Source organism: Erinaceus europaeus, chromosome 3 (genome assembly GCF_950295315.1).
Source record: "Erinaceus europaeus chromosome 3, mEriEur2.1, whole genome shotgun sequence".
Lineage (NCBI taxonomy): Eukaryota > Metazoa > Chordata > Mammalia > Eulipotyphla > Erinaceidae > Erinaceus > Erinaceus europaeus.
In genome coordinates, this window is record NC_080164.1 from 43,441,561 (window position 1) to 43,469,125 (window position 27,565).

The 27,565-nt window shown below is 50.0% G+C and overlaps 1 protein-coding gene across 3 annotated transcripts in view; it reads left to right on the top strand.

The window, feature by feature from the left end:
• Window positions 1-27,565, top strand: part of SFXN5 (sideroflexin 5) — a 50,015-nt gene that overhangs the window by 18,963 nt on the left and 3,487 nt on the right. The window contains exons 2-5 of one of the 3 annotated variants that reach the window (XM_060187099.1): window positions 1,326-1,441; window positions 5,074-5,159; window positions 12,208-12,325; window positions 21,079-22,390. In XM_060187099.1, coding sequence (XP_060043082.1) covers window positions 1,326-1,441; window positions 5,074-5,159; window positions 12,208-12,325; window positions 21,079-21,123 — 365 coding nt within the window. In that variant the 3' untranslated portion in view covers window positions 21,124-22,390. Of the gene's footprint in view, window positions 1-1,325; window positions 1,442-5,073; window positions 5,160-12,207; window positions 12,326-16,666; window positions 16,756-21,078; window positions 22,391-27,565 lie in introns of those variants that run through there. The other 2 variants (XM_060187100.1, XM_060187098.1) reach the window with 2 other exon arrangements.

The window sequence follows — 27,565 nt, forward strand, 5'->3', positions numbered from 1 at the left end:
ACTTCCCCACTCTATTGAAACAAGAGACCACCTTTCACCTCCAGGATTTCACCCCTGGACTGCCCTGCTCCCTGCCTTTGGCTCCAGCACTGGGAGCGTCTGCAGTCTTCCCCCCCACCTGCCCACAGGGCCCCACCACCCTTCAGCTCCCCAAACACTGATGCCCCCCCACACACACTGGAGGGAGCGGGGAAGCAGCAGGTGTTGATGCTAATCAGCGTTCACAGCCCAGAACTGCAGTCGCTCCCAGGCTCACACACTCCCCAAAATTAAACACTCATTATACAAAATTAATTGACATTAATTAGCAAAAATTAAAACTTTAAACACAGCAAGGCGCTTTTGGGGGAGGAGTGAAGCAGCGGGTTCCACATTTGTCACCCCCCCACTACTCCCCACCCACCCACCACCCCAAGTCCCCCCACTTCCATCCTAAGCAGGGCTGAAGAAGTTCAAGTGAGGTTAGCGCCTAGGCTCAACCACGTGAGTCACCTAGTGATAGGCTCCCCATGCTAGTCACAAGCTTATGGATGCCCCCCAGATCCCCAAATCTTACATCTCTGCTTAATTAAGGAGCTAGGAACCCTCCTGGGCCCAGGTCCCCATGATCACAGCTGAATTTGGGATGAGAAAAGGGAACCTAACCCTCTGAAACAAGAATGCAGACAGTCCACATTTTACTCTGTCTGACCCTCTCGACCTCTGTCTACCCGGTTCCTAATGGATTAAGTGTTGTAGCCTTTCAGCTCGGTCCCAATTTGCTGTGTGACCTCAGAGCAGTCCCCCCACCCTCTCTGAGCCTCCATTTTCCATCCATATGATGAGGGGGCGGTGCTGGGTGAGCATTGAGGTTCCTGCCTGCTCTGGCACCTGCTGTCAGGGAAGCAAATCTCTGAGAACTCGATTAACTCTGAGGAGCGAGGGGCTGAATGTGGGGAGTTGGCATTTCAAGAGACTGTCCTGAAGGCCAGGCAGCCCAAGAGATGCTGATGGCAGCACATCCGGTGCCAGTGGGGAAGCCTGTTCTCAAGGAGAGGAAAGCACACCTTAATAATAACTGGCTTTTCTGGACAGTGGCCCCGCCCTGCCTAATGCTGCTTGTTTTTCATTTTTGCTCTCCAGCTTCCAGGGCATTTGAATCTCTCTGCAGGCTGATAGGCAGAGGGACACAGAGCCGCTGCATTTGCACACTGACTCGCTGTTTATTAGACATCTTTGTCACTTGGGGTTGGGAGGCTTGGGTAAGGGTAGCGCTGCGTGGCTTTCTCCACCAGGAACAGGGTCCTCCCTCACTCATTCCTGCTCCCTGCTCCCCCTCTTTGCAGCCAGTGCCAACATCTGCAACGTGGTCCTGATGCGCTACGGGGAGCTGGAGGAAGGGATCGATGTCCTGGATGGTGATGGCAACCTCGTGGGCTCCTCCAAGATCGCAGCCAGACATGTGGGTCTGCTGGGAGCCGGGGGGCGTGGGCACTAGTGGGGAGAGACCAGCTATTCTGGAATGGTGGGCTTCATTTCTCATGGACTTATTTTTCTTTTTATCTTTTTTTTTTTTTTTTGGATAGAGACACAGAGAAATTGAGTGGGGAAGGGGTAGAGAGAGAAAGGCTTGTAGCACTGCTTCACCACTTGTGAAGCTTCCCCCTGCAGGTGGGGATGGGCACTTGAACCCATGTCCTTATACATTGTAACTTGTGCACTCACTCAGGTGGGCCACCACCCAGCTCCTCTTTAGGGACTTGTCCACCGCACCCCTGCTTTGTCCTCTTCTCTCTCTTCCTTACCCTGCCCCCACGTCCCATCTATAGGAGCCCCAGGTCTGCAGACCAGGTCCCCGGCACACCTCCTTTCAACTCAACATCATCCTCTCAACCTTTCTCTCACCATCACTATGAATTAGCCCCCTCCCTCACCCCAGCCTCCAGGGCCCAGCTTCTCTGATCTGTTAATTGGTGAGGGCAAAGGAGGGGTCCCCCCAGAACTATCTTTCCTCTTCCCTAAAACCCTAGGGCCCTGCTCCCTGGGGCTTCATAGCCCCCTGGGTGAGAAGAGGAAGCTGGGTGCCAGCAGTTTGTGGTTCTGTACTAATAGGCAGGGCTGCAGGTGATACCCCACAAAGAAACAAGTGGGATGGAGTGGGGGTGGGGGTCTCCAGCTTTCAGGAGGCCAGCCACAGGGAGGTTTGGGGAAGAGAAGACTCTCACTTCTGGTTTCATGAGCCTCACACACTCCAACAACCCTTTGTGTTTCCCTAAGTGTGGTAAGCCTGGTCCATTGTCCATCTCCCTGTGCTCTTCCTGCGTCACCCTGAGGATGCCTACTGGCTCCTCCTGATCTAGCTATGAGGTAGGCAAACATTAACCTTTGCTCCAGGGACACCCTATCACCCCTCATCAACCTCCCTCTGCCCACAGGGCCTTTTCCCATGAGCCTCTGAGGTGGGGAAACTCCCTCTCTTGTTATGGTTCTCCCCTCCTCTCTGGCCTCAGAATATAAGTGCCCACCCAAGGCTGCTGTGGAACAGGGGGCTTGCGAGGCAAAGCTAACATTGCAGTCTCTGCTCCATCATTCCCATACCTATTTAGGTATGCGGGGGGGGGGGGGGGGGGACTCCTAGAGGTCTCCCTGGCCTTCCTGAGGCTGGTCCTTCACAAAGGACCAGCGTTCCTAGGAGGAACATTTAAGAGGAACATTTAGGCCTCAGCTCATCATCTGAAGAGATTTGGCCTCAACTTCCATTTTTTTCTTTTCTTTCTTTTTTTATCAAAGCTTTTTTCTTACTTTTGAAAATATTATATTTATTTTATTTTTTAACAAATACTTCTTGTTTAATTTTTTTATATTTATTTATTTTCCCATCTGTTGCCCTTGTTTTTTAAATTTTTTAAAAATATTTATTTATTTGTTTTCCCTTTTTGTTGCCCTTGTTGGTTTTTGTTGCTGTTGTTGTAGTTATTGATGTCATCACTGTTGGACAGGACAGAGAGAAATGGACAGGAGGGGAAGACAGAGAGAGGAAGAGAAAGATAGACACGTGCAGACCTTCTTCACTGCTTGTGAAGCGACTCCCCTCCAGGTGGGGAGCCGGGGGCTTGAACCGGGATCCTTATACTGGTCCACGTGCAATTAACCTGCTGTTCTAACATCCGACTCCTACCCTTGTTTTTTATTGTTGTAGTAGTTATTATTGCTGTTGTTATTGATGCCGTCGTCATTAGGACAGAAAGAAATGGAGAGAGGAGGGGAAGACAGAGAGGGGGAGAGAAAGATAGACACTTGCAGACCTGCTTCACCACCTGTGAAGCAACTTCCCTACAGGTGGGGAGCCGGGAGCTCTAACCAGGATTCTTATGCCAGTTGTTGTGCTTTGCGCCACGTGCGCTTAACCCGCTGTGCTACTACCCAACTCCCATTTATTTTATTTTTATGAGAGAGAGAAATACCGCAAAAGTTACAAAGAGAGATAAGAGCACTGCTTGGCTCTGGCTTATGATGGTACTGGGATTGAACCTGGGATCTGAGCCTCATGCATGAGAATCTTAACAATTATGCTATCTCCCCAGCCCTACTTTCTTTTTTCTTTCTTTCTTTCTTTCTTTCTTTCTTTCTTTTTTTAACCCTTAAACCAGTGCACTACTCAGCGTTGGCTTATGGTGATGCCAGAAATTAAACCTGGGACTTAGGGAGCCTTGGGCATGACAATCTTTTTTTGCATAACCATTATCTTGTCTACCTACCCTTGGCCTCAATTTCCAACCTGACTCCAAGTTTATCCCACTTTAACCTTTGCCTGGACATGCTGTGAGGGAGGCAGAACATGGCAGCACCTCCCAGCCCGAACTGTGAGGGTGGGAGGGGGCAGGCTCTTCTGTGGTCAGTCCTGGGCTACAGGGCCCATTATCCAGTCATGTGTCTAGGAAAAAAAGTCCAAATATCATAGCATTTTCTGAGAGCTAGGAGTCCCTGCATGGACTTATATCAGAATGCAGAAAGCAAGGTGGGGGATATAGCATAGTGGTTATGCAGAGAGACTCTCATGTCTGAGGCTTCAAAGTTACAGGTTCAGTCCCCTGCACCACCATAAGCCAGAGCTGAGCAGTGCTCTGGTAAATAAAATAAAATAAAATAAAATAAAATAAAATAAAAGGAATGCAGAAAGCAGGACTCTGAACCTCCACTGTTCCCTCTAACTCCTGAAGGAGCTCCCAGAGCAAGAAGCAGCCAGAATCTGTGAGCTCTCAGCAGAAATATTTCCCCTTACATAGTCAACCTTTTGTCACTAAGAACTTTCACCCCAGTCAAGGTGTACAAGATCGTCTGAATTTCTGTCTTTAAGGTGTATCAGAAAGAATCATTTCCCAGAATCTGTCTTCCTTGGCAGCATGAGCCAAGCACATGGGCCCAGCTGTTTGCTCTGGCCCTTCCTGCTCCTGCTTTGTTATTCCAGCATCCCTAGTACTCCAGATGCTGCCTTCTAGCCCCTGCACCCACAGCCATACCTCAGCACCTTCCTGGGACACTTCTGTGTTACCACCCCTCCCCCACACCATAGGTGCTAGAATCTGCTCTTTTCAGATTGTGGTGGAAAGATGGCAGTGTTTATTTGGATTTTTTTTTTTTACATTGTATTTACTTATTTATTGGATAGGACAGAGAGAAACTGAGAGGGGAGGGGGTGATAGAGAAGGAGAGAGACAGAGAGATACCTGCAGTCCTGCTTCACCACTCACAAAGCTTCCCCCCTGCAGGTGGGGGCTGGGGGCTTGAACCTGGTTCCTTGCACATTATAAAGTGTGTGCTCAACCAGGTGTGCCACCACCCAGCTCCGATAGGGTTTTTGTTTTGTTTTTGTTTTTTCCTATTGTTTGGAGTGTGTCTTTATGGGCAAGCCCATGAATTATTCCATTCAGCCAGATGTGCTTAGCACCATGAACTATTCCATTCAGCCAGATGTGCTTAGCAGCATCAGTAGACACACATTTAGGCTCCAGGGTGGAACTTGCTACTAGGTGGCTATCCCCCACCCAGGGACCACCCCAACCCTCCTCACTACAGCCTCTGCTTGTCCCACAGGCCCTGCTGGAGACGGCACTGACCCGAGTGGTCCTCCCCATGCCTATCCTGGTGCTACCCCCAATCGTCATGTCCATGCTGGAGAAGTGAGTTGGGGCAGAAGAGAGGAAACTCTGCTGGGGAGGGCTGTGGGGTGGGGGGAGGGGTAGAACCAGCTTTCCCAGGACAGGTGACAGCAACTAGCAGCCCAGCAGGGCTGTACAGACTCCCAGTCCACTGGAATCATTAGGCAAGAATCTGTGAACATTAACTGTATAGGACCTTGTGCTGGTTGCTGCATTAATGCCTTATGGACAAGGCTGGCCCCGCCTCAGCCCCAGGATCTGGTGTGTGCATATGCATGTGTGCCTGCACGCGCGCACACACACACACACGCACACACGCACAAACGCACGGCAGCATTTCTTGCAAAGAGCCAGTCTGAAGGCTGCGATAGGAAGGCTAAATCTGAGAGTCAGTTCACTCCCCTTTAGGCATCCACCAAGAGAGAGGTCCCTACCTCAGTTTTTCCTTTATTAAGACAAAGCAGTGCAAACTCCTCTGCCTCCCTTACAGGGATATTTTTGAGAAGACACATTTATCATGACTAAAGAAATAAGGGACACAATAGTAACAAAATTCATGGATTGTATTCATCAATGAGTGACACGGAATGGTGCATGCTAAGGGGATGCCGGGAGGAGAGGCCAAGCAGAAAGGCAGAACCAGGGTCCTCAGGAGAGACTGGGTGAGTCCTGAGGATCAAGGTGGACCTGAGAGGCTGGCAGACAACCAGGGAGGGTCTTAGGTATAGTGAGCAATGAAGAAAAGTTGTGAGGTGTGGGCTGGGTGTGGTGCACTGCAGCAAAGCAAGGAATTCTGAGGAAAGAGGGGAGGAGAGTGGGTACAAGGGGACCTTGTCCTGGTACATGATGGTGAAAAAGCTGGAGGTAAGAGTGTTTCATGGTGTTTTAGAGGGAAAACTCAGTATAAAGTAAAAAGAAAAAAGGAAGGAAGGAAGAGAGGGAGGGAGGGGGCAAAAAAGAAAAGTCTGGAAGTACAGGTAAAAATGAGAATCTGTGGGGCCAGGCGGTAGTGCACCAAGTTAAATGCACATAGTGTGAAGTGCAAGGACCTGCACAAGGATCCCGGTCCAAGTGCCCGGCTCCTCACCTGCAGGGGGGAGTCGCTTCACAAGTGGTGAAGCAGGTCTGTAGGTGTCTATCTTTCTCTCTCCCTCTCTGTCTTCCCCTCCTCCCTCAATTTCTCTGTCCTATCCAACAAAAGTAACAGCAATAACAATAATGGGAAAATGTGGCCACCAGGAGTAGTGGATTTGTAGTGTAGGCACCAAGCCCCAGTGATAACCCTGGAGGCAAAAAAAAAAAAAAAAAAAAAAAGAAATCTGATGGCTTTCTCCTTTCCCCAGGCTCAGCCTGGGATGGACCACCTCAGGGCAGTGAGCACTGCTGGGGCCATGTAGGACAAACCCAGGGTGGGAGATACTCTATAGGGGGGTTCTTATTCCCACAGTTCGAATTATAGAAGCTAACATTGATTAAGCAATTAATTAGCTTTTCAGCCAGGTCTCTGCACAGTGCCATCTCCTCCCGGAAGCCCTCAGTTACTTCCCCATCAGGTAACAGCCACCACCAGTCCTTTCCCCACACTGCTTTGTATTTATTCACAGCTCTTCCCAATATCTGAGAAATTTTCTTATGTAGTTGCTTGTTATCCACCATGAAATCTTCATGGAGACAGTTGTTTTTGCTTACTGCTCTGCACAGCCTCTAGTTCTGTTCCTGACCCATGGTAGGTGCTCAGTATTTTCTCTCTTTCTTTCTTTTTTTTTTTTTTTGAATGATTGTACAGTCTCATGAACTCTTCCATTAGTGAATTAAGAGAAGTTTGATGACTACTTTTCACAGAGAAGCAAAGGCAGGGAGGTTGCATCACCTGCTCACAGTTATACACTAGAAAATGATAAAGCCAGGAGGGGCTCAGGACCATGGCTGTCAAGTGGGGTTCTCATTAGCACACTGGGTGTCTCTTGGGTATGCAGGTTACATCATGTAATCAGAGTGTCTCTGAACCCTGGCATAGAGGGAGACAGGGGAGGAATAGATTGGGGGCCTGGTATTGGTATGCTTCTAAATTCTGCTTCTAAGACCCCTTCTGTTTCATTGGTTTAATCCCCCCTGCTTAACACTGTATTCTATTTACATAACCACTGTTAACTAAGCACCGCTCTGCCTGCAGGGCATTGGTTTAATCCCCACTGGTTCATGATGTCTTTTTGCTCCACCCTCTCTCGTAGTCACCCTCATTTGCACCAGTCTCTTTTCGCTCCACCTTCTCTACGTCATATCCTGTTTCCACCCTACTTGGCGGGTATAGGACAGGATTGTGATTATATATAGTTTAGATGGCTTAGATTGTGCTGCGTTCCACATGAATAAAGAGATACTGCTTCCCAGCTCAGCCATGAGTCCCTGGTCATCTGTTCTCCCGCCTCCGAAGCTAGCCCGGCACCTGGCCTCAGGGAGCTTGTGTTCTGATAAGGGAGAGGCTCAGGACCCACACACAAGCCAGTTATAGGTGTGGCCAGCCAGTGTGTCAATGGGGCCAGGGTCACCTTGACCCAGCAGCAGGGTAATCTGGTCCAGCAGAAAGGGCCTGCAGCTGACTGAAAACAGGGTAGAATTTTGTAGAAGGGAAGACTTTCTGGGCAGAATTTGGACCTGTTATAGGGACATCAGAGTTCATTCAGTCTGATGGAAGCAAACCATTAGCATGCCTTAAGGGACCAGGGGGTGACTAAGCAGGGATGTGGTGTGTTGTGACCTAGGACTTAAGAAAATTCATCTCCTGGAGGTTGGGCGGTAGCCCAGTGGGTTAAGTGCACATGGCGCAAAGCGTAAGTGTAAGCATCCCAGTTCGAGCCCCTGGCTCCCCACCTGCAGGGGGGTTGCTTCATAAGCGGTGAAGCAGATCTGCAGGTGTCTAGCTTTCTCTCCCCTCTCTGTTTTCCTCTCTCGATTTCTCTCTGTCCTATCCAACAACAATGACATCAATAACAACAATAATAATAACCACAACAACGATAAAATGATCAGGGCAACAAAAGGGGGGGGTAGCCTCCAGGAGCAGTGGTGCAGGCACCGAGCCCCAGCAATAACCCTGGAGGTAAAAAAAAAAAAAAGAAAGAAAATAAAAATAATCCCCTATGGAAATTATAAACATTTTTTGTTTAATTTTTTTATTTATAAAAAGGAAACATTGACACCATTTAAAATAAATTTGTATGAAATAAACAGATCCTGGAAGAACAATTACCTTTGTGCTCTTGATCCTTATATATGTTGTCCCCCTTACCCCCCATCACCATTCCTCTGTGTCCTAACACGGCCCCCAAATACCAGTGATAGCAGGAGGTACACATAGGAGACAACAGGGTTAGTTAGTAGAGCTTCTGTTAGTTAGTAGAGCTTCTGTCTTCTAGGATGCTAAGTCCTAAACCTAGAGTTTTTTGGGGGGGAAACATTGTCTTCCATGCTTTCCTCAGGGACATCTGTTGTTTTTGCAGAAAGTGAGGTGGTAGTTAGCATGTCAGAAACTGGAGGGCTCACACTTGTCTTTCGGAGACCTGGGAGGCGGAGTGGGATCATTCTAGCTCCAGGTCTCCCCAGCCTGGGAACTGCCAAGGGTATGGGTCTAGTTCAGTTCAGGATCCAGAGAAGTTGTAAGTGGAGATAGTAGCCATTTGGTGTTACTTGTACTTGGCTGCTCATTTGCTCCCCAGAGAGTTGATAGAGGGGAAAAAGAGTCCAGTTTGGGCATCGTGAAGCATATCAAAATGACAGAGGTCCAGTCTGTGCCCTCAAAGGCCTGCTAACCTCACGCACATGGGAGGAACAACAAGACCGTATTATGGAAGTGGCAGGGTGGTGTAGCAGTGTCAGCTGAAACTTCTAGTAGGAAAAGAAAATTTCAGATTCCTACTCCACCACTTTCATGCCAGGATGACCGAGAAAACTCTCTCGAGGACCCCATAACCTTACCAAAATGCAGGGGTGCCAGTGGCAAGACTGCTAAGGAGAGGGTTGGTGTCAGAGGCAGCTCCCCACTGACAGGAGCCCCTGAGGGAGCCCCGGCTGAGTGAGAGAGTCAGGACAGCCAGGGAAGAAAAGACAAAAGAACACTTACAAAGCAGCCTACTTGCAAATTAATGGAGTGCAAAGTAAAACTGCACTCCAAGTGCTGAGGGAATGCACCGCAATGGGAAGACAAGCTGTTGTGTGGCAGCTGGGGGCTGGGCTCTGGCCTCAGTTTATCCTCTGTGGGGAGGAGCATTCAGAGACAAGGCCCCTCCCTGGGTTTCCTGTGAAGACAAGAGGGGGGAGCCTTGTAAGATCAAGTGTCCCCTACTTTGAGGCTGAAAGGAAAAGAGCTAGAAATGGAAAAACTTTTGCCGATAGTCCAGAGCTCTGGTCTCTTCCTGAGGGGCCTCCAGAGATCAGCCCCCTAGACAGTCCCCCCAGCTCTGAGGCAGTTGCCTGTGCTGGACCAGGCTTCTTCCAGGAGCTCTCCTCTCAGTCCTGCAGGCCCCCAGGTTTGGTCTAAGCCTGGTTAGGGGATGGTCAGGTCACAAACTCAGCCACCGTGGTTCCTGAGGCCGGTCCTCAGGCTTCCTCCTTCCCTGGGATCCGGGTCTTTCCTCTCTCCCAAGCAGTCGCACATCTCTCCATCTGCATATTTTAACTCTCCCAGCTGCCTCTCCATTCCCTCCCTGCCATTTCCCTCCTCCCCTCCCCCTGTCCTGCTATATCCGCTCTGCCTTCTCAGGGCTGGGCCTTCAGAGGCTCCTGTTGTGTTGCCTTCTTCCTGAGGTAGGAACACAAGTCTGGGACTTCTGAGACCCCCCCCCCCCCAGTGTGGGCTTCAGCCAGCCCTAGGTCAAAGCCCCCATGTGGAAGGGGTAAGAGGTCTGTCCAGTATTCCCACTAGGAGTTCTTCAGGGTCTGCCCCTCACCTGTCCTGAGGTGCTTTGCTCTTTTTCCCTGACACTTTCCTCATGCTAGGTGACCCTCAGGCCTGTGTTCCCAGGACCTTGTCACACCTTCTGGTTTCATTTGAGATTTCAGTTTCTACCAGAAGACTGGACAAACAGTCTCACCTTCCACAAGGCCACTTGCACTTGTACCCAGTGCAAGTCTGGCTGTACACTTATGTGCCACCTCCTTGTCCTGCTGGAGAAGTTGATCTGAGTCAAAAACAATCATAGCTCATGTTAGCCTTACTCCCTAACCCTCAATGACTCTCATGGGAACCCAAGAACCTTTAGGGTGAGCCCATGGGGAGTTGGGGTGTGTGTGTGTGTGTGTGTGTGTGTGTGTGTGTAGGTAAGGTAAAGCATCTGGAGGAGAAGGAGAGGATGGGGATGCTGGGGGATGCTAACCCAAGTGGAGGCATCGTTGTTCTGCTGCTCTTATGTCTGTGAAAACTCCCCCCACCCTGATACCCACCCCCTTCTAGGCTCAGTTCAGGACTTAACAGCTGGCTAGATTTGGGGGTCCAGGTCAGCTGGAAAGGTCACAGGATAGCCCAACCACCAGGATCTCCCTTCTTACTTCACTGATAAGGGTTATAACTGCAGCAATAGCTCACAATTCCTGAGCGCCTGCTGTGTTCAATTCTTTTATTTGCATAGAATTTACAAATAACTGGGCCTTTATCTTAGCAGGAACCTCCTGGACCAGGGCTCTCAGAAGTGTGATCTAGGGAATCTCTGGTTTTTGACTAGTTAGTAGAGACATACTTGGTGTGCCGAGTCCCAGATCTAGTAGCAGCAGAACCAGGATTTCATGAGGGCAAGAGTTACTTGGGAATCTGCATCTTTAATCAGCTGCCTGGAATGTGAGAACTGCTGCTCCCAGTGTTGCCATCTGCCATCAGGTGCTATAGAGTCTCTTGCCCCAGGAGGTGAAGATGGTGTGGGCTTTACCTGCCCCCAGGACTGCCTCTCTCTGCCTGTGGCCATAGTTACCCTCACCCTACTAGTCTCAGTCTCTCTCTCTCTCTGTGTGTGTGTGTCTCTCTCTGTGTCTCTGTCTCCCTACTTCCCTCCCTCTGTCTCCTCGGGGAAGGCCCAGGGCCCCACTAAATCATTTCACTAAAAGTCAGTCTTAGTTATGTGGAGGCAATGCAGTTACCTTGATCGGATTTGATGTCACTCAACATGCCCTGGTGAATAACCATCTACTCCACTGGTACTTTGGCCCCAGGCTGCCCAAAAAGAATCCTGGTGATTCCCCCACTGGACTGTGGAAAACACCAAGCTTTGGTGGACAACATAGGAAAGATGCATTTGTCCTCTCATGTGACCCTCACTAGACTGGACAGCCCAATGTTTTGGGCCACCCAAGGTCCTGGAGGAAGGCTTTTCATATGGATGTCAGTTATGACATGCTGATATTGAATTTGGGAGCCAGGAGTAGTAAGGAGTGACAGTACTTGCAGGGAGCCAGGAGTCTAGACTGTAGCCTCCTGTAGAGTTAGCCTTGGTCTTGGCCTTGGGCAAGTCACTCAGTGCCCTCTGTGCAGCTCCTGGGAAGAAGCTGGCTAAGTGACCAGTAGAGTGTGTTCTGTTTCGACACACAGAACTGGACTATCCAGCTGTGTATGTCAGTGTTTGCATGTGTGTATATATATCTATGTATATGTTTTGTGTGTGCATTGTGTGTCTGTGTGAGAGAATCTGTGAGGTCTGTCTGCTGCTGTGAATGTGGCGTCCATTCTGGTTTGTTTGCCGTTTTCACTATGTGCTACTTTAGGAGCAATCTTGCTGTTTTGTGTATCTCCCCAGGAGCAGCGACCAGCAGCCCCCTCTATCCTCTTTCCCCACATGTGTCCTTCTATGCAGGGCTGGATGCACATATGGTTGAGAGTTGAAATGGTGATGATCTTCAGAACAGGGCCTGGGGAAAGACATGCTGATCAAGCAAGCCTATAGGCAGAATTCCACCATAATTATCTAGTGACAGATGGGAGCTGGCCAGAACCAGGATGTCCCAGGACTCCATGTGGGACTTAGCCTGATGGCTGGCAGTCACTGCATCAGCACCCTGGATCTCTCCCCTTCTCTCTCTCCTACAGGACAGCTCTCCTACAGGCGCGCCCCCGGCTGCTCCTACCCGTGCAAAGCCTCGTGTGCCTGGCAGCCTTCGGCCTGGCCCTGCCGCTGGCCATTAGCCTCTTCCCACAGATGTCAGAGGTCAGTGAAACAAGGGGTTCCAGGTGTGACAAGGGTGGGCTGTGGTTTGGTCACCAAATAAAAAGTATTTGTTAAGATAGAATAGCGGTGGGAGTCAGGTGGTTGCGCAGTGGGTTAAGCACATATTGCACTAAGCGCAAGGACCAGCATAAAGATAGAACAGTGGTTAGGAGAGTCGGGCTGTAGTGCAGCGGGTTAAGCGCAGGTGGCGCAAAGCACAAGGACCGGCATAAGGATCCCGGTTCTAACCCCGGCTCCCCACCTGCAGGGGAGTTGCTTCACAGGCGGTGAAGCAGGTCTGCAGGTGTCTATCTTTCTCTCCTCCTCTCTGTCTTCCCCTCCTCTCTCCATTTCTCTCTGTCCTATCCAACAACGACAACAACAATAATAACTACAACAATAAAACAACAAGGGCAACAAAAGGGAATAAATAAATAAAATTAAAAAAAAAAGAATAGTGGTTATGTGAAAAGACATCCATACCTGAGGCACCAAAGGTCCCAGGTTCAATCCCCAGCAGCACCATAAACCAATGCTAAGCAGTGCTCTCACTTAAAAAAAAATAGTAACTAATTAAAATTAAATATTTGTTCAGTGCTAACTTCTGAGCACTGGCTAGGAACTAGGATGAGGCCCAGAAATAAGACTGGTCTAGGTCCTGACCTCCCAGAGCTGAGGTTCAAGCAGGCAACAGGAGTGTTAGGATGGGAGAAAGCCTCTGGACTAGTGAGAAGACTGGAGGGAGCCAAACAGAGCCTATAGAGAAGTAGTATTTCACTTGGGCCTGGAGGAAGGGTTGGAGTTGACCAGGTGCTTGGGGACAGAAAAGACAGGTAGGATGGGGCCACCTGGTCTGTATGTTCCAAGAATCTAGCAAAGGCTGTCTTATGCACAGAGTGAGTAAGATGAGGTAGCCAGGGGAGGGGGCTGGGGACAGCTGGTATGGGAAGTTGGAAGCCAAAGCAGAAAGTAGAAAAGTGAGAAGAGAGGCTATGCAAAGCAGGACCAGAGATATATGCCTTTGGATGGCCCCTGCACTTCAAGACTGGGCTGGACCCCTGACTTCTCAAGATGAGCCTTCAAGACCCTATAGCATGTGGGACCCTATAGCATTTGGCAGCCTCAACCAGGCTGTTGATAGGGGTCAAAGTGAGCAGTGGTTGTTCCTTCAGGGAGAGTGAGGAGGCAGCTTCCCCAGGCATGAGTAGGGAATACTTGTAGTGAGAGCAAAGGTTCCTACTAGGTATGTGTTGGGCCTCCTGGCTTTGAATAGCTGGACGGGTATAGGTATCACTCCCAAGAGGGAGACTCAAGGAAGCACTGTGTGAGGGAGACTCAAGGAGGGATGGCTTGAGGGAGGTCAGTGGTGTGTCAAGTCAGATGGACAGATGGAAAATATACATGGTGGTGCCTGTGGGAAGCTGGCTGAGTCTAAAAGATGTCTGGGGTGGATGGATGGACTAGAAGCATCAGTTATGAAAATGGTAATGCAACTGAGGGTGGTGGGTGAGATCAGCCAAGAATCTGTGGAGAGAAGAAGCCATGGGGATAGAGCAGTGACTTGAGTGTGACCAGGGAGGTAAAGACAGAGCCCACTGGGACCAGGAGGTGACGAACATCCTTAGGGTTAGACCCTCTTGAGAAGTTAAAACTATGAGGTTGGAGGAAATAGAGGTTGTGGCCAGAGATGGGCACTTCTGAATTTAAGATGGCCAGACTGATCTTGCTTCAGGTAGGACCTCGAGGGGAAGTAGAAGAGATTCGGGTTCTCAGAAGGGAGTAAGGGATGGTGAAAATATGGGGTGTTATACCCAGTCTCTGGGCACTGGAGACCCAGGGTCTTAGAGTAGCAGGTGGGACCCATCTCCATGCCGAAGATTCTAGGAGTGTGTAAGAATTGGAGTTGCTTCCCTCCACTGAGTCCTAAACTTTGGAAGGAAACTGACTGGTTAGGACAACTGTCTCAGGATGTCAAGGCCACCGTTACTCTAGGGCAAAGAATGGAGAAAGGGCAAAGGACACTCACTCGGACCTCCATCTGCACAGCATTCCTGTCCTCACAGGCGCCATGTCTACATCCAGACCCTTCCCTTCCCCAGATCTGTTTGAAATGGGCACTGGAGTTAGCTTTGTATGTCTATCGGGAGCTCCTCTGATTGCAACCTATGCTCTCTCTCTAAACTGGGAATAATATCTTCACTGCACAATAAGTAAGTCTTTTTCTCTGGAAAGGAAGCACAGGGACATGCTTTTCAGAGCTCCCTCCTCACTTGATCAGCCCCAATACAATGCAGGTGGACCTGGGCATTATGGGGTGTTCTGAAGCCTGTCTGTGACCAGCGGCACCCACACCATTATTCAATTGGCTCAGAGAACTCTGTTCCCCCATCCATTCTCCCAATTAATTCTCTCTAACGAGGTGCTTCTTCTGCCATGTGGGGATCATATCTCACATTCTAGAAACCAGTGGGATTTGTCACAATGAGTCTGGACTTGCTTGGGCTGACCCAACCTTGCCAAGAGCCACCAAGGTTGTCAACAGGAGTAATCTCTGGAACACAAATTAATTAATTAGAGGACTTGGAAGTGGAACTGGTTAGGAACTCGTTCCTAGAATGGCTGGCCTGGAGCAGTAGGTGTGAGGTTTCCAACCTGCTTGGCCTAGAGGTTAAGGAAAAAACTTCAATTCTTCCTTCAGCCCCCTAGGAGGAAGTTTGGCCTGATCTTTCCAAATTAGTATTTCCATCTGTTAAGTGGTGCTGATCAGGGTCAGGCAGTGGCATACCAAGTTAAGCATATACGTTACAGTATGCAAGGACCCAGTTCAATCCCTCACTCCCCATCTTCAGGGGGAAAACATAACAAGTAAAGAAGCAGTGCTGAAGGTGTCTCTCTTTTTCTATTCCTCTCTATCTCCCCCTTTTCCTCTCAAGTTCTCTCCATCTCTATCCAAAATGAATAAAAAAAAATACTTAAAAAAGGAAAAAAAGAGCTGGTTAAGTGCAGGTGGCGCAAAGCGCAAGGACCAGCATAAGGATCCCTGTTTGAGCCCCCAGCTCCCCACCTGCAGGGGAGTCACTTCACAAGTCACTTCCCCCTCTCTGTCTTTCCCTCCTCTCTCCATTTATCTCTGTCCTATCTAACAACAATGACATCAATAACAACAACAATAATAACTACAACAATAAAACAACAACGGTAACAAAAGGAAATAAATAAATATTTAAAAAAGGAAAAAAGAAATAAAATATATTTGTGCTGATTTTAAAATTAAGATCGCAAATAAGAACTATAGCAGCATCTTGGAAACTGTGTACATCTTGTGTTAAATCCTCCTAAGGCCCTGTAGATCCAATGTGTGATTGAATGTTATGGGATTTTCCCTAGACAGATATATGCATCTTTGTCTCTGGGGGGGAGATTTTGGCCAGGGATAAGGTAGCTTCAGAGCATGGGTTGGGAAGGAGGAGCAGAAGGCAAGAAAGTGGTGCTGTTGCTGTGGGAGGAAGAAAAGGCATCAAGAAAGGGCAAGAGCAGCCAGCACTGAGGAGAGAACCTAGACAGAGTGGCTTCATGGCTGCTGAAAACAAGGGTGCTTCAAAGAGAAGAAGCCTGCTGTGTGTGAACGATTGCAGAGGGGACAAGAAGGAGCTGGTGAGACTGGTCAAGTGGTGATGGGAGTAAGCATGGCAGTTAACTTTCTCGTTCTGTTTAGAGAAGTGAACTAGGGGATAGGAAACCACTGGAGAAAAGCAGAGAATGTTTCACCAGCTGGGTGTTCCATGATGTGGGAACTGGGGAACTGGAAAGAGGAAAGTGGTAAGAAGGGAATTAGCTAAATCCAGAGGGGAAAGGCATTGCTTCTGCAGGGCCCCTTAGCCCACTAAGTATAGGGGCCTGGTTGGCTGTGGTGTGGAAGTGAGGGCCCAAAACATGGCAGTCTTTTTTTTTTTTTTTTTTTTACTATTTATTTATTTTCCCTTTTGTTGCTCTTGTTTTTTTTTTTTTTTTTAATTGCTGTTGTAGTTATTATTGCTGTTGTTATTGATGTCGTTATTGTTGGGTAGGACAGAGAAATAAAGACAGAGAGGAGGAGAGAAAGATACCTGCAGACCTGCTTTACCACTTGTGAAGCGACTCTCCTGCAGGTGGGGAGCCGGAGGCTCGAACCAGGATCCTTACACAGGTCCTTGCACTTCACACCACGTGCACTTAACCCACTGCGCTACCGCCTGACTTCCTGAACATGGCAGTCTTATGAAATATTGGTCTTTGCTTACAAGTTAGAAAACTGAGGCATATCAAGGTTGTATTTGTTTGTTTGTTTGTTTTTTGCCTAAGGTTCAGAGTTTGTAGGGATGGAGAGGGCTCTGTATCCAGCAGGATTCCATAACCCCTACTTACTCTAAAACAGAAGACCTAGATCAGAGCCCCAGATTCTTCCAGTTAATTTATCAGTAGAAACATTCAAGTGCCCTCACTCAGCTCCTCGCCTTTCATGGAGAAACTCATCCCCAAACTCACAGGGGCCTGCTGGGGAAAGTGTTTGTCACTTTGCTCTCTAACCTAGAGCTGGAGACTGGCTGAGAAAATCTGGTTGGCCAGCAAGTGGGGCAGAGAGTCACCAGAGGAGCTTGCACATGAGAACAAAGAAGTAAAGTCCAACCTATCTTCTTGACCCTAATCCTGTCACCCATACTTGAAGCATAGAGTCTGCTCCAGTCAACCCTGTGACCTTCAGCTTAAGACACTGGCCAACCAAGTAGTTCCCAGGCATAGATGAACCCAATAGGTACTTAGAAGGCCCATGTCCTAGCCTCAGGAGACTTCATCCTGATGGGTGACAGAAATTCAGCAAATGCAAAATGGCGGGTAGTCGTATAATGATGATGAAAATAACACCGACATGCTGCTAGTGCTTGCCCAGGGGCTGCGCTCACTAAGGCAGGTTGTGGAGGCCTCCCTGTGCCTAGAGAGAACTTTGGGGGCTACTTTCCTCTCTGGAGATTGGGGTTCTGGGGTCCAAATATCTCTTTTTTAAAAAAATCACCTTTTCTTCCTTATGTATTAGATAGAAACAGCCAGAAATTGAGAGGAAGGGGGTGACAGAGAGGGAGAGAGACAGAGACACACCTGCAGCACTGCTTCACCACTCATAAAGCTTTCCCCCTGCAGGTGGGAACTGGAGGGCTCGAACCCGGGTCCTTGAGCCTTGTAACATGTGCTCAACCAGATGCATAACACCTGGCCCGGGTCCAAATATCAATGTCCTCCCCCAGACACACACACGCACATGCACACTCACGCATGCACGCACACGCGCTTCACGTTCCTCAAGGGCGATGTCCAGGATCCTATCTCTGGACACATGGGCCTGACTGACGCAAGAAACTGGACCAGGAGTTGGAGAATGTCCCTCCAGCTCTGGCAGCCAGAGTTCCCTACCTGGGAGTGCTTCCAATCCCAGCTAATGAACCTAACGTCTCCCCGGAGCAAGAAGCAATGCCTTGGCCAAGACCCCCTCCCCATGCCTCTGCTGATGTCTGTCTCTGTCTTTCTTTGTGCTTCTTTTCTGTCTTCAAAGATTCCTCTTGGGCATCCCCCCCCAAAAAAAAAGCCCCTCTTCCCCTCTCTTTTCCCCCACTATCCCTCCTGGGAGCTCAGGGGCTGGGGGACGGGGCTGCACATACAAGCAGGAGCCATTGTTCCACAATCTGTTTTTGTCTTCATCTTGTTGGCAGGCGGCAGGAGAGGAGCAAAAGGTTAATGAGGCACTGTGCAGCGGGATTACCGCGTGAACGGGCGAGCGGCGGGCGAGCCAGCCATGGTGACAGGGAACTAATTAGGAGCAGTTTAACAGGAGGAAAAAGTGAAATCTCCTCTTCACCAACTGTCAATAATTAGCTGATTTGGTGAGGTTGAAATGTGTCCACAGGAAAAGGTGGGGTTTTTGTGGATGAGTGAAGTTTGGGAGAGTGAGGGCCACTGAAGGCCCTGCCCTGCCCTGCCCTGCCCCTGGGTGGAGCTGGGGGTGACATCCCTTTGCCCTCCAGTCTTCCCTTCCTCCTTCTATACCAGGTATCCTTCAGCTTTAGCTCTCCATATGACCTTGATCTTGACCTCAAAGGCCTCAGTTTCCCCAGTCATGAGATAAGGTGTTAAAACTGAGGGGATTTTTTGCTGGCTCTGTCTGCCTATTGGGATTCTGATATTGAAAGGAGACTGGGCCTGGTACTAATGACCTCAGGTCAGGTGTGAACTCAGACACCTAATCTACAATACCCGTGTGCCCTTGAGCACTCATGAATGGTGCCAAATGGTAAATGGGTAGAACATAGCTCTGTTCATAAGGGGACCAGGTAGTGGCATACCAGGTTGAGCACACATGTTGCAATGCATAAAGATTCAGGTTCAAACCCCCAGTCTCCATTTGCAGGGGGGAAGCTTTATGAGTGATAAAGCAGTGGTGAAGATATCTCTTTGTCTCACCCTTCTCTCTCAATTTCTCTCTGTTTTATAAAGTTAAGGAAAAGGAAAAAGGGATGGGGAGGTAGCGCAGCGGGTTAAGTGCACATGGCACAAAGCACAAGGACCGGCATAAGGATTATGGTTCGAGGCCCCAGCTCCCCACCTGCAGAGGGGTGTTTCACAAGTGGTGAAGCAGTTCTGCAGGTGTCTATCTTTCTCTCCCCCTTCTCTGCCTTCCCCTCCTCTCTCGAGTTCTTTCTGTCCTATCCAACAACAACAACAATAATAACAACAACAATGATAAACAACAAGGGCAGCAAAAGGGGAAACGTAGCCTCCAGGAGCAGTGGATTCATAGTGCAGGCACTGAGCCCCAGCAGTAACCCCGGAGGCAAAAATAAATAAATAAGTAAATAGGGAAAAATTACTTCAGGGAGATGTGGAAACATAGTGCAGGCATTGAGCCCCAGAAATAATTCTGGTGACAATACAAAAATAAATAAATATAAATTAAATAATTAAGAAAAGACTTGTGGCTCACTGAACCCTCACTCTACTGATTCTGGGGTGAGGTTACAGGACAGGAGAGGGTCTTACGCTGCTTTTTGTAGTACTGGGGTCTCCCCTTTACCACTCCCCATCCTCCCACCCCACCCCCAGCTGCTTGGGGAACATGAGTCAGGTTCACTAGCAGAGGATTGTTTCCTGTTTGGCCTGTTTGCTCAGTCGCTGTCCGGTGATTGTGAGTGTTGGCTTTTGCCCTTTGACCTTCCTGGCTCTTCAGCAAGGGAAATCTTCCCCTCCTTCTCTACCCTTCCAGCTCCTCCCAACCACCTTGACTGCAAGAAATAGCAACATGAGAGCCCCCCAGGGCTTTCTGCTCTGAGACTCTTGTCAACCCCCCTCCCACCAGCGTCCCTGAGCCCCCCTCAGCTTAGCCCCCTTTTCAGCTCCTCCCAGAGGTCCATAGCACTAGAAAGCCTCTCTCTCTCTCTCTCTCCTCTCTCTCTCTCCTTCTCTCCTTCTCTTTCTCTCTCTCTCTCCTTTTTGAAGCTGAGGCCTCATGCACATGTGATTTCACTAGATTTTTTTTTCATTCAGATAGAGAAAGAGAGAAGGAGAGCGGGCTTTCCCATGTGGTGCCCAAATTCAGATCTGGTCCTTGAGCATGACAAGGCACCTGCCCTATTCATAAGCTGTTTCTCCAGAGCAAGAAGGCATTTCTGAGGAACTGTCCAAGACACTCTTTAGCACATTCCCATGTTTTAAGTGAGGTACCTGTTGTCAAGCTCAGCCAGCTTCCTTCTTACTCATTATGAGATGACCCTTCTTGTTGGAAAGGAAGTCAGGTCCGTATTCTAGTCGATCTAACTAGCCCCTCTTCCAGGAAGTCCTCCCTGATAACCCCCACCAGGATGTTACACCTCACACATCGTAGACACTAATGGTTTGTGTTTTCTATGTCCATCTCCCTCCTTGAGACAACAATCCTTTCCTCCACCTTTCCTTGACACCCAGGATGTACCTAAGACAGATCTGGCATTCTTTAGCAGTATCCAAAACAGACATGGATCCATCTGGGCTCACCTTGACTTTGTGGGTCCTGCTTCCCTCACTCTTCCAGGACTGAGGTGATGCCAGAGGCAATGTCAGGGAGATGGTCATGTCTTGAGCTCACAAGCAATGGCTGTCAACCAGAGCAGAGGCCCCCTCCTCCCCAGGAGTCTCAAATCCTTCTCCAACTTCACTTGGAGATGTTTGTTTGGGGTTTTTCTCACTGACTGGTTTAATCAGTCCCGACTGAACTCCAAAGTGGGCTATTTTTGCCATCAGAAATCTGCCGCCTCCCCGCCCGCTGCTTTCTTGGAGTTTGCCCACAGGACCCCCCAGGAGGGACGGATGGGGATGGCAAAGCCACTCAGAGCCCAGGAACGCCAACGCCACCTGTCATGCTGCCTGCTCCCTACACACCCCCGCCCCAAACCTGCGTGTGCACGCAGGCCCACACACAAGCACACGCCATGCACACACACGTGCCTGCCCCGTGACCGTCCCAGCCAGCTGAGTTAAGGAAACCCAGTCCCTCCCTGGCCCTCCTTTCTTGCAAGTGAGGTGTTGAGAGTATGATTGGCCACGGCGAGGGCTCAGTCCCGGCAGCCTTTGGGGACTCCTGTGAGTAAGATGGGGGTCTTACACAGCAACACCTCCTGGGCTGTCAGAACCTGCCCCCCACCCCTGACTTGTCACCCATCTCTCAGTTTTGTTTTCCTTCACTGTCCTTGTAGGAATACAGAGGCCTTGAGACTGAGAAGAGGGAGGACAGAGAATGAGTCTGAGGTTGGTCCACCAGAGGGCATCTGGAACACTGTAAAACTCCAATAGGGATGGAGGGGGGTGTCCTGAGGATCATCTGGGTGCACATGGTACAGGTGAGCTGGAACAGTAGATGACAGGATCCCTGGACTTGGGAGCTGCAAATCAGTTGGGTTAACTTTTAGCAAGAACAGACTATGCACAGGGCAAATTTGGGAGGTTCACAGGTGGGGTAAATGACCACTACTATCTACAGCAGGTTAGGATACACATTAGCCTGCAACTAGAAGTGAGATAGACATGCAAAACTCGGGGTGGAAGGAGGCAGAGAATGGCACCAGAGGGGGCAGCAATAAGTAGGGCCTGAGAAAATCAGAGGAGGCTTCCTGGAAGAGGCAGCCTTAAAGATGAGGATATAGTACTCAGCCCCCAAAGTTTAAACACACAATGTGTATGAGTGGAAAGCAGATCTATTCATAGGGGTGAGGATCCTAAGAAGAACTTAGTGGCTAGCCAAGGAGCCTGACTTTTACTGGGAAGGCAGCGGGAGCCCAGGTGCCTGACCCAGGGATCCAGAATCAGGCCTCAGTGGCTCTCCAGCCTCAAACTAACCTCCTTATTCTCCAGGGCGTCCAGGAGAGTCTCCCTAAAGATGGCCTGGATGTGTGTGAGCAGGACTGAGGCCTGCCCAGCCCTGGTGAGGTGAGGTGAGGATGTGGCTGCCTAGTAGGCAGATTGCCTCTAGGCCTGGCAGAAGCCCCAGGCAGACCAAGGTCAGCCAGGTGCTGGCCTGGGTGTTGGACTGTGTGTCAATGTTGCCATCACCTGCAGACCCTCAAAGGCCCGGATCCCTGTCCAGGAACAGGAGGCAGCTTTAAGGCATGTCACAGGGTCATGCCGAAACCCCCACCCCCCCCCATCCCTGCGTCTTTGAAAAGGAGGCAGAAAAGCCACCCAAAGAAAAGCAAGGGGGAGGAGGAAGTTCTTTGTAGTAGGTAAAAGCCCCCTGAGAAGGGGGCACAGGCCGGGGATCCAGTTTCCTGTTTATGTCTCGGCACCTTAGCTCCAGGTTCAAATATGTAAACTATCCACTGGCTGCTGGCTGCTGGCTGCAGGTGTGTGTGTGCTCCCAGGCTGCGGGGCAGAGCTGGCCCCACATGCATTCCTGACTCTGCCTCCCCACCCAGGGATGAGCCTGGAGACAGGCAAACTGCTCTCGGGTTAACCCTTCCCGTGCCACTAAAAAGGCTGTCAAGCTGATCTAGGGGGTTGGGAGAAAGAAGGGGAGATAACTGATGTGTGCGGAGGGTGGGGGGTTGGGGGGTGGCTGCTTGGGGGAGGCTGGGGAGGTACTGGACCTGTCTGCTCTCACACATAGCCTCAGTCTGGGACTCTTTACAAGGGTGTTGGGGCTCTGACATGTGGGGTCCAGCTGAGTCCATCTGGGATCCAGGATGAAGGTTCTGCCTTGGAGTCAGTGAGTGCAAACAACCCCACTTGTCACCTGGCAGAATGGGCATGTTTCCTTTCCAGTTTGGGGGCTTTTGGGGAGCTATTGATCAATGTAGACTAATAACTTCAGCTTCCTCACTGATCCTTGCACCCTCTAGAGCTCTGACTCCCCAGCCCAGATACCCCATTCCTTCTGGTAGCTGCCAACTGCCCATCCAATGCCTGTGAAGATGAACAGAGGGACCCCTGGGTTTCTGTATACCCACCACCTGGGACTGGGTTACCTTTTGTCCTTGTGGCTAAACCTTGTCCAGCCCCTTTTTCTCTCAAAGCTTGTTTGTTGGCAGCACCAAGTCCTATGTTCAGCCTGTTCTTCTAGAGTTCTAATCTCACCAGGTTGACATGGGCAACCCTACTTCTCAGAACTGGGCCTTGGCACCCCTGCCTAACACAGCCTACCCATGAGCCACTATGGCCACCACACCATTCATTCTACTGCTGACATGGTATGTAAAACTGGTTCTGCATTTTACTCATTGCCCCCCCAAAAAATAAAATTAAATTAAATAAAGGCAGTAAGGGACCCCACAGCACAGCCCTTTGACCTTAGCCCTTGAGTCCCAAGACTGGTCAGGGCAGCAGGACACACTGGCCCTCACCTAGTGCCTACACCATATCCACTTACCAGCACCACCCCATGTTCCCCCACCCCAGCCTCAGAGAAATGATCTCCAGGGGGTCTCTGCTCAGTCTTGCCTGCTGAGCCTAGTGATGAAGACTCCCCCACAATCCCAGTACCCATCAGATCTGAAAATGCTGAGAGGTCTTTGTCCAGAGACGCAGCCGGGCCTTAGCAAATGGGAAGTTGATTTGATCCAGGATGGATCCAAGAGGCTGTGGCCACAGCAGCACTGAACAGGTGAAGATCTGGGCCTCTCAGCCCTTCTAGGGGGCACTCAGAAAATGACTGGTCTAGTGTCCACACTGCGGAGTGTCTGTGACACCCTCTGTTGCTGTTCCCTGCTCCTGGGGCCGGTCCCCCAAGCCGCCATCATGGCTCATTCCCTGCACCCACCTCTCATTTGTACCCGTTCCCCAGGCCTGGCGCCGGCCTCTTCCATCTGCTTTCCTGGCCACACTTCTTCTCCTGGGGCTGTGGCTGTGCTCTACAACCCAGGCTCGCTCTCCTGCCCAGACTACCCCCCCCATGTGGGACCCCATACCCAGAACCTGTCTGCCTCCCAGCCCCTCCACCCAGGCCCATCACCTCCCCACCCACCGCCACCCTGACCCACCGCCTCCTGCATTCTCTCTGCCTCTGAGGATGGCGTCACCAGCCACCCCGGCTCCCGAGCTAGAATTAGGAGTCATTCAGCACACAGTCATCCTCAACACCTCCCTCTCACCCCCACATGGAATTGGTCATCAACTCCTATGGGTTTCATCCTCAGCAAGGCTCACTGGAGTCTCAGCCCCCACCAGCAGCCTCACAGGGCAGGACCCGCTCTGTTCGCTCACTCACTCACTGTCCTGGTGCACCGTCCATACCCACCACCACGAGAGGGACCTCTTTGAAATGGAACCTAGATCATGTACCCCCCACCCCCACTCTGAATTCTTTGGCTCCCCATGACCCTCAGAAAAAGTGCCAACACTTTCATGTGGCCTACAAAGCCATGTCTGACCCCACCCCACCTCCAATTTCTTCCACATCCCCAACTTTACCACATCATACAGTCCATGCTAGCTAAGTGAAGCTTCCCTTTGCCCAACCTGCAAGCTTTTCCTTGCCTCTCTTGTCAAAAACCCAACATTTTCTTCCTGGCCCACCTCCTCTTAGAATCTTGCCTACCGGGAGTTGGGCGGTAGCGCAGCGGGTTAAGCACACGTGGCGCAAAGCGTTAATGGACCAGCATGAGGATTGTGGTTCAAGCCCCAGCTCCCCACTTGCAGGGAAGTCATTTCACAGGCGGTGAAGCAGGTCTGCATGTGTCTATCTTTCTCTCCACCTCTCTGTCTTCCCCTCCTTCCATTTCTCTCTGTCCTATCCAACAATGACGACATCAATAACACCAATAATAATTACAACAATAAAACAACAAGGACAACAAAAGGGAATAAATAAATAAATAAATAAATATTTTAAAAAGCTTGCCTTCTTCCATTCTTCCCTCCCTCCCTTCCTCCCTTCCTTCCTTCCTTCCTTCCTTGTTCTTTTGTCAATCGATGCTAACTCCCCAGTTTCCATGGCACTCTCCTTAGGCTCCATCTGCTTAGATATTTGACTCTTCCCCCCAGACGTGGAGCTTCTCCAGGGCATGGGCTACTTTTGTCCATCTCTGCTTTGTCCTAGGACTTGGAGATGGCAGTCGTCAGAAACATCTTAGGACTCGAGGGTTAATGGGATTGGAATGAGAGAGAAAGCCTTGAATGCCAGACTCATCTCACTGACCACCAGCCTTCTCACTGTCTGCTTCTCCACGCCCTCCCCCCCCCCAGGTCTCCTTCCACCTATAGCTCTCAGCACAGTGGCAGAGAGCCTGGAGGGGGTGGGGGAGGGGGGTTGGGTCCCTGGCAGCCACTGCTGGGCCAGTGAGGCCCTGGTCTTCGCCCCGGGCCGTCGCTTTCCAGGGAGTGGGTCGAGCAGGCTGTGGCCCTGGCCCGTGGTCCTCCACTGTGGTGGTGATCAGCCTCTCTGATTTTAATGTGGGCCTCAGAGCTTCAGTGAAAGCCGGCATGGGAAGTTGCTAATAATGGCACTAAAATAAAATATGCTACATCTGTTATGGGTAGCAGAACAAAATTAGCTGCTCACACCTCTGACATCCAAGATGTCTTAACTTAAAATACTCCTTGGCTTACTTTACATCATTTACTGATTATATTTAAAAGAAATACAATTTTGCAATTACTGTTCTTTCCAGTGTGATATCTATGCATCATTTTCCTTTTATGTTTATATATTTCTCCTTCATTAGTGCAGTCTGAAGGGTGATTAGGATTCTTCAAACATTTTACAGAGGTTAAACGTTGATTAAGATTTAATTATTACTGTAAATAGCTTGGAATGACATATGGTGCAAAAGCCTGACATATGTGCATTTGAATAAATGAAGTGCTATTTCCCAGGATGCCTCAGTAGCTGTTTAACAGCTTTCCCGAAGGGTTATGTTACACCTCATGGTAAGATTGCTGGGATGTTATATTTTGTTGGTTTTTGCAGCTGAAAGCTAAGAACAGTTTTCCAGTTTTTTAAAAACATTGAATATTTTAAATACCTAAATTGTTTTGCACAAATTTTTGCTAATTTGTCTAACTAGGTTAAACATTTTCAAAAGCATTTAGATTTTTAAGCGTGGGCGCTGTGCATTGTGTCAGTGGCAGCGTGGAGATGAGGGGAGCGGGTGGGGTGGAGGGGACCCGGAGGCCGGCTGGGGTGGGGAGGGTTTGAAGAAGGGGGTGGGGAACAGGCCTGTGCCCTCAATGTAGCTCTTGTCTCTTTGGCCCTCTCAAGTGGTCAGAACCTGAGCATTGGGGACCAGGAGCTCTAGGGACAGGATCCCCCTTCTCTGGAACCTCCATGATATACAGTGGCTTTAGTCCATACTGTGCCCTTCTTGTCTGGCCTCTGAGGTCCACCTAGGCGTGACTGAATTCTTGGTCTGTCTACAGTACCTTCTGCCTCCTCCCCAGGCTTGCCATGTCTTGATATGGCAGGTACCTGCAAGGCAAGTTTAGCTGAGCCGACTTACAAAGGTCCAGCACCTTGACTCTGCCCGTAGTTAATGTCAGGGACTGAGAACCCCCCCCAGTCCCCATCAGCATAACTCCTCTCTTTCTCCTTGGCCCCCCATGGGGGATGCTCAGACATCACCACCAGATCAATCCCTGGAGCAATATCTAGGCTGCAGAAGAGCCTCCAAGAGCAACCTCATCACCCCAGTGCCTTCTGCTTCTCTTCTTTCCACTCATTTGCCCAACACTTCTGAATACCTACTGTGTACCAGCACTCAGCACTGAGGGTACAGCAACACATAAGATCACACATTCACAGTCTAACATGGAGAACAGAGAGAGAGAAATCTCAAAATCATGACATTACAACTCAGGTATAAGAAAGGTTCTGTGAGGGCCTGGAAAGAGGGCCCCACCCAACTGCATAAGGGAAAAATGTCTAAAGTAAGGCTTGGAAAATAAGCCAAAGACTAGAGGAAATGGGCAAGGAGGCTGGGTTAGCTCAGGCCAAGAGTCAGGGTGGAACTGCCCCAGGCACTGAAGTGAGTAGCTGTTCCCATGTCTCTAGTCCAAGGGACAGGTCAGGGCCTGGAAGCTGTCCATGAGGGGCATTTGCAGTGAAGAAGCCTCTCATTGGCTGTGTATAGGCTGAGCAGCTGAGGTTTGTGGGAAAGAAAGGAAAGAGGAGGCAAGGAGCACCACTGGGTGAAGATGTAGGGCGTCTGTGGGGAAGGAGAAGACAGTGAGTTCACTTCTGTCATGGACCCAGCTCCATGTGCCTGTGAGACAGTCACAGAAAGTTCTATAAGCAGCTGGATGAGTGAGTGGGGAGCTCTGAGGGAGGGGTAGCTGAGGAGCACAGAGAAGGTTTAGGGAGGTCTCCATGGAGGAGAGGTTGTGGATCAGCATTGGGGGAGGGGAGTGGTAAGAGGGTGGGGTGCTGGTCCCTGTGAACACCAGACCAAAGTTGGGGCCAGTGAGATCCCAGGGTCCTCAGATCAGAAGAGTTGTCACCTGGTGTTGGGGGAGAGGGGTCCAGAGAAATGCCCAGTCCATGTCACAAAAGGAGGCAGCAGTAACCTTGGGGGACAAAAAGACTTGTGGAGTTGGGTGGGGTGATGGCAAAAGCTACATTTACTGTGAATTAAACTGCCTTTGGGAGGTGAGGAGGTGGCACCTTCAGGCAGTTTGGTAGCTGGAGTTTGGGGTGGGGCTGAGGAGAGATCTTGTGATGTTAACTTGCAGATGGGGAGGAGTCAGGAGAATGGAAAG